The following is a 6,716-nucleotide window of genomic DNA, read 5'->3' as shown; positions in this document are numbered from 1 at the left end:
AACTTTCTATTCTAATGTCATTGCTATTTATGTGGATATGCTGCTGTGGCCAAAAAAAATTACAATTAACTACTCATAACAAACAAACAATTAAACATTTTTTTTAATATCAGAATTGAAAACGTCTTTAGTCAAAGATCATTAAGCAGTTTGCTTTTATTTTTTGAGAGATTGGTCACTGGCATTGTGGTGTCCTCTTTGCCACACATTTTGGTTTATGTTTGAGACCATTTGTTTTTGCTCATTTTCATTTTTCCTGTTTTTATGCATTTTCCTGCATTTCCATCACTGAATGTAGAAGGGCACCTGAATTCCTGGATTTCTGAGGTTTTTTTTTCTTCAAAGGCAAGGCTCATGGAAGAGCAAGGTCAAATTGAGATTGGGGTAGCGGGGCAACTATTGGGCACAACCAGTAAGGGGATAAGCTAATAGGAAAAGAAAAGAGAGAGAAGGGGAGGAAACACTGAAATCAGTAAGAGAGTTGGGTTAAAAGGGGCTAATGGGGGTAATATAGATCATGGGTCAGGATGGAGGAAAACACAGGTGGCAGTGCACTGCCTGCTTGAAGCACCGAAAGGAAGAGTGGACGTTAAACATATCCTTATTGTTTAGATGCTGTCTATTTTAGTCTTAACTTTTTTGTCACTACATGTTGCAAAAATATTTATTCATGGAGCCAATGCAAAGGCTGCTCTGTTGATAAAGCCATTGTCATAAAGTGTTGTAACAATTGGCAATAAAAGGCTGAAAAAAAACCTGATGGCAAATTATACTTTGCCTTTCATTTAATTTATTTAAGGCAGAAGAACAAATAGACTGTCTTTTCAATGCATGATGATGGGAAGTTGATTGTTTTGCTTTCCTCTGCAATCCATGATTTGTACTGTATGTGATAGCAGCTCATATTATACTACATTGATGCAAAATAATTTCAGTCCATTGAGTGAAGAGAAAGTTGATTGGAGAATGCTACTTCGTCAGAGCAAAAAAGGGAGATGGGATTGGGGGACGGACGGGAAGAGGGCAGAGATTGATAAATGATGTTCCCCGTCTCACCTCCATTATGTTTTGTTCCAACAAAAAGTTAACACCCGAAACATCAGCTTCTTACTGGTGCTGGCAGGATAGCCTTGAGGAATGCTCACTCACTTCCAAGTTGTCTACCTTGCGTTTGAATTTGGCCCAGCAATAAACTGTCATCCTGGTGTTTCACAGGCAGGGTGATTCATCAGTATGTGTGCCGTCCCTCCGATGGATGTTAAAACAGGGCATCTCGGCTGCTGATATTAGTTGGTAGACATAAAAGATCCTTCACTAATAGTAGGTGAACTATCGCTGGCACCCTGGCCAAATTCCTGCCCTATCCTACAAAAGGCATTGCATCTGCAGCACAGCCATGCCTTCAGCCAATGATGCTACCTCGCAGCATTGTTCTGCATACTAATGAAGAAGAAGCTTCTTCCTGTTTCCCACAGTGGTTGGCATACCTCGATCAATATTATGATGATTCCATCTATTGTTATATCTGTACGCCAATGCAGAACTACCAGCCGTCACAATGTCCAGTTTTCCATCACATAAATTACAATTTAAATTAATAGAGTCATTGGGGTTTAAAATTTGAGTCTTCAGTTAGCTGTTCTTTTAAATATTACCAACTTAAATATTCTCTTCTTTGACAGATTAGCAACCCAGTTACAAATTGTAATTTGCATGAGAAGCTGCATGAATATTTTGTCGATTTCACTTCACAGCCTAATGGTGACATTGCTGTCCACTAAGCAGCATCATCACCATGTGACAACCAACAACTTCCCCAGTACTCGATTTGCCACACAGTCCTGTTTAGATAAATTGTTTGAAGGGATTATATTAGCCTGTCTATGTAACTCTTGCCCATTTGACTGCAACTTGTTTCGTAATGATGACAATCCTGAAGTTCCTTTATCATTAATCCTTGAGCAGTTGGATGATTTCTCCTGACAATTTCCATGCTTTTCCCAGGGAGCAATAATAATCCATGAAGTTTATGACAAGGGGGCGGCAGCAAAAGATGGACGTCTTTGGGCTGGGGACCAGATTCTGGAGGTGAGCGAGCACAACACCTGCTTTAAAAAAGTATAATCAAAACAAGAAAATGAGCAATCAGATTGCAAACCCTCGCCAGGACTTCTTTTGAGTGGTGTATTTTTTATAGGTTTTCGGGGAAATCCAATATGGCTGCCAGACCATGTGACCTATGATGTCATATGTGTGACTCTTTTGTTCCTCATGGATAGGTGGTCATATGGGTAAATTTTCACCTCTATCTTTTCAGCCATTTCAGAGAAGATTTTTGAAGGTAAAAAAAAACAAAAAACAATATGGCTGCCAAATCACGTAACCGATGATGTCATAAAATAATTTTGTGGACCATTTTATCCCTAGATTACCCTCATATATTTTTATACTGATCGGATATAGCATTCTATATATACAATAATGATGTCATAATGAAGGCACCTATGACGTAATAAAAATACCACACTCATTTCCCATGAGGAGTACTTGCTATGTGCCACTTGTACACTCATGGCTTGTGGAACACTTGTGTGAAGTTCCCCTCGATTTGTCCAGCTGTTCTGGAGAAGATTTTTGTGGGTTTTGGGGTAAATCCAATATGGCTGCCAAACCATGTGACCAATGACATCACATGTGTGACTCTTTTGTTCCTCATGGATAGTCAGTCATATATATGTAAAGATTCGCCTCAATCTGTTCAGCCACTTCAGAGAAGAAGATTTTTGAAGGTTTTATTTTTTATTTTTTTAACGATATGGCTGCCAAATCACGTGACCGATGTCATGAATGTTTTTTTTTTTGTTGACCATTTTATCCCGAGATGACGCTCAACATTTTTCACACTGATCAGATGTGGTGTTCCACATATGCAATTATGACGTCTTGATGAGGGCAACTATGACGTCATAAAAAATCGCACTCGTTCCACATGAAGAGTACTTGCTATGTGCTAAGTTTCAAATTATTCCTTGGTGTGGTTTCAGAGATGCAGAGGTCCATAAAGTTTTTTCCATTTTTCCAATATGGCTGCCACACCACATGACCTATGACAAAAAAAATTATCATAAACACATTCGACATAATTAGATGCACCAATGGTGAAAATTTTGTTTCAATCCGACAAGCGGTTGTGGAGAAAAACATGAAAGTTCTGTGCAGACAGACAGACAGACAAACAATCAAATGGACCCAAATGAAATACCCTCTGCGACTCCTTCAGCGAGGGTAATAAAGACCAATTACTGCACCGTAGTCCCAAGAAGGAGGCCAGACATAACACACACACACACACACACACACACACACACACACACACACACACACACACACACACACACACACACACACACACACACACACACACACACACACACACACACACATATATATATATATATATATATATATATATATATATATATATATACATATATATATATATATATATATATATATATATATATATATACATATATATATATATATATATATATATATATATACACACACACAAACGCATATATATTATGTACTAGTAAGTACTTACAAAAGCTATTTTATTTCAAGTTATAACTTTAACTTATAAACAATTTACTGATTTCCCAACTGCTCGGATCATCAGCTGGGCACCGTTTTTCATCAAGGTTTTGATCCTTTCAGACCAGAACCTCTCCAAATGGCAGATCCACAACTCCATTCACCTGTCTACATCAGTAGATTACTCAACATCGATGGACCCACTACCTAAAATTTATCCCGAAATAGTGTCTCTCCCTGGCTATTGTCTCCTTTGGTTCGACACGCCTGATCCCCAACCTGGCGGCGGAGTTGCATTTTGCATCAAGCACTGCATTTCTCACTGTCCTTGGACTGCTCTTACACCTCCCAACCCCCAGGAGTACTTTTAGCTGCAACTTCCCCTCCACTCCCACCTCTTCTTTGTATGTTGTGCCGTCCTTCAAACAGTGACGACTCCATTTCCATCTCATTCGCAGCCAACATTGACCAACTTTTAAACAATCATCCAAACTCTCTCTTCCTCATATGTGGCAATTTCAATTATCACTCTGCAAACTGGCTCAGTGTTGGTACCTCTCTCACCAACCATGGCATTTCAGCAAAGGACTTATGTGACTTCATGGGACTGACTGAATATGTGAACTTTCTGATCCAAATTTCTGCCATTGATTGGTGATGCTTCTGGACTTGGTGATGACAAACTTCCCTGCTTAATATCTCCTGCTCTTCCTTTGCTCCATTTCATTCTTCTCAACATGTGCTTGTGAGAGTCAACATCTCTCTGGCTATTCTTAGAAAGCTGCCTCACCACCGGCAATTCTGGAAGTTCATTCAGGCAGACTGGCAAGGACTGCAAGTCGCCGTCTCACTTCAGGACTAGTCTCTTACATCTGCTGCCCCTGATATTAATGCAGTCTGGAAATTCTTCCACAGAAATCTGCTCCAAAGATCATGTGTATGCAAACCAAATGTTTTGCTGGTGAGAAAGAGGGTGGAGAAGTTTCTGGCATCCCTTGACGATGCACATATCCATCCAAGCTCCGATTCAGTGATCATAACCATCCTCCTGCCCATGGTACACTGTATCCTGTGGTAAGGCAGTTGCCTTGAAACAACAAAAAACAAAAAACAATATGGCTGCCAAATCACGTAACCGATGATGTCATAAAATAATTTTGTGGACCATTTTATCCCTAGATTACCCTCATATATTTTTATACTGATCGGATATAGCGTTCTATATATGCAATAATGATGTCATAATGAAGGCACCTATGACGTCATAAAAATACCACACTCATTTCCCATGAGGAGTACTTGCTATGTGCCACTTGTACACTCATAGCTTGTGGAACACTTGTGTGAAGTTTCCCCTCGATTTGTCCAGCCGTTCTGGAGAAGATTTTTGTGGGTTTTTGGGTAAATCCAATATGGCTGCCAAACCATGTGACCAATGGCATCACATGCGTGACTCTTTTGTTCCTCATGGATAGGCGGTCATATATATGTAAAGATTCGCCTCAATCTGTTCAGCCACTTCAGAGAAGAAGATTTTTGAAGGTTTTATTTTTAATTTTTTTAACGATATGGCTGCCAAATCACGTGACCGATGTCATGAATGTTTTTTTTTTGTTGACCATTTTATCCCGAGATGACGCTCAACATTTTTCACACTGATCAGATGTGGTGTTCCACATATGCAATTATGACGTCTTGATGAGGGCAACTATGACGTCATAAAAAAAATCGCACTCGTTCCACATGAAGAGTTCTTGCTATGTGCTAAGTTTCAAATTATTCCTTGGTGTGGTTTCAGAGATGCAGAGGTCCATAAAGTTTTTCCATTTTTCCAATATGGCTGCCACACCACATGACCTATGACAAAAAAATTATCATAAACACATTCGACATAATTAGATGCACCAATGGTGAAAATTTTGTTTCAATCCGACAAGCGGTTGTGGAGAAAAACATGAAAGTTCTGTGCAGACAGACAGACAGACAAACAATCAAACGGACCCAAATGAAATACCCTCTGCGACTCCTTCAGCGAGGGTAATAAAGACCAATTACTGCACCGTAGTCCCAAGAAGGAGGCCAGACATAACACACACACACACACACACACACACACACACACACACACACACACACACATATATATATATATATATATATATATATATATATATATATATATATATATATATATATATATATATATATATATATATATATATATATATATATATATATATATACACACACACAAACGCAGATATATTATGTACTAGTAAGTACTTACAAAAGCTATTTTATTTCAAGTTATAACTTTAACTTATAAACAATTTACTGATTCCCCAACTGCTCGGATCATCAGCTGGGCACCGTTTTTCATCAAGGTTTTGATCCTTTCAGACCAGAACCTCTCCAAATGGCGGATCCACAACTCCATTCGCCTGTCTAAATCAGTAGATTACTCAACATCGATGGACCCACTACCTAAAATTTATCCCGAAATAGTGTCTCTCCCTGGCTATTGTCTCCTTTGGTTCGACACGCCTGATCCCCAACCTGGCGGCGGAGTTGCATTTTGCATCAAGCACTGCATTTCTCACTGTCCTTGGACTGCTCTTACACCTCCCAACCCCCAGGAGTACTTTTAGCTGCAACTTCCCCTCCACTCCCACCTCTTCTTTGTATGTTGTGCCGTCCTTCAAACAGTGACGACTCCATTTCCATCTCATTCGCAGCCAACATTGACCAACTTTTAAACAATCATCTTCCTCTCTCACACATGTGGTACTCTTTACTGTTTCACAATGCACTACTCTTCTGCTATTTTAACAGACTGCTCTCATTTCGACCTCTCCTTCATTCCTTGCCTAAAAAATCCAACTATTACAGCGCTTCTTCTCTCCATGCTCTGAATTCGCCTTCATTGCATCCATCAAGAATTGTGTTAAATCGCATCTCTGACCTAAAACTTTTAAAAACCACAGTTTGCCATGGATGCTCGCTTTCCATCAACCATTCTTTTTTTCCAACTTCAGTGCCAACTCACCCCCCTCACCCCTCACTCTCACTCTCAAAGCAACCATCCCACTCTTCTCCCTCCAAGCCTCCCTCTCACCTCT

At 39.6% G+C, this 6,716-nt stretch overlaps 1 protein-coding gene and 1 long non-coding RNA gene across 7 annotated transcripts in view; one reads left to right on the top strand and one right to left on the bottom strand.

Annotated features, from left to right (window-relative positions):
• LOC147032941 (uncharacterized) overlaps window positions 1-6,716 on the bottom strand; it is a 143,099-nt gene that overhangs the window by 98,937 nt on the left and 37,446 nt on the right. The window lies entirely within an intron of this gene.
• Window positions 1-6,716, top strand: part of LOC147032942 (multiple PDZ domain protein-like) — a 239,163-nt gene that overhangs the window by 202,605 nt on the left and 29,842 nt on the right. For all 6 annotated transcript variants that reach the window (XM_085870979.1, XM_085870976.1, XM_085870977.1 and 3 more), the window contains one exon: window positions 2,005-2,088. In XM_085870979.1, the coding sequence (XP_085727105.1) occupies window positions 2,005-2,088 (84 nt within the window). The remainder of the gene's footprint in view (window positions 1-2,004; window positions 2,089-6,716) is intronic.

The sequence above is a fragment of the Eptatretus burgeri genome, chromosome 2, assembly GCF_056783735.1.
Source record: "Eptatretus burgeri isolate ZD-2024b chromosome 2, Ebu_testis_v1, whole genome shotgun sequence".
NCBI classification, from domain to species: Eukaryota; Metazoa; Chordata; class Myxini; order Myxiniformes; family Myxinidae; genus Eptatretus; species Eptatretus burgeri.
This window is presented reverse-complemented; position numbering and strand designations above follow the sequence as displayed.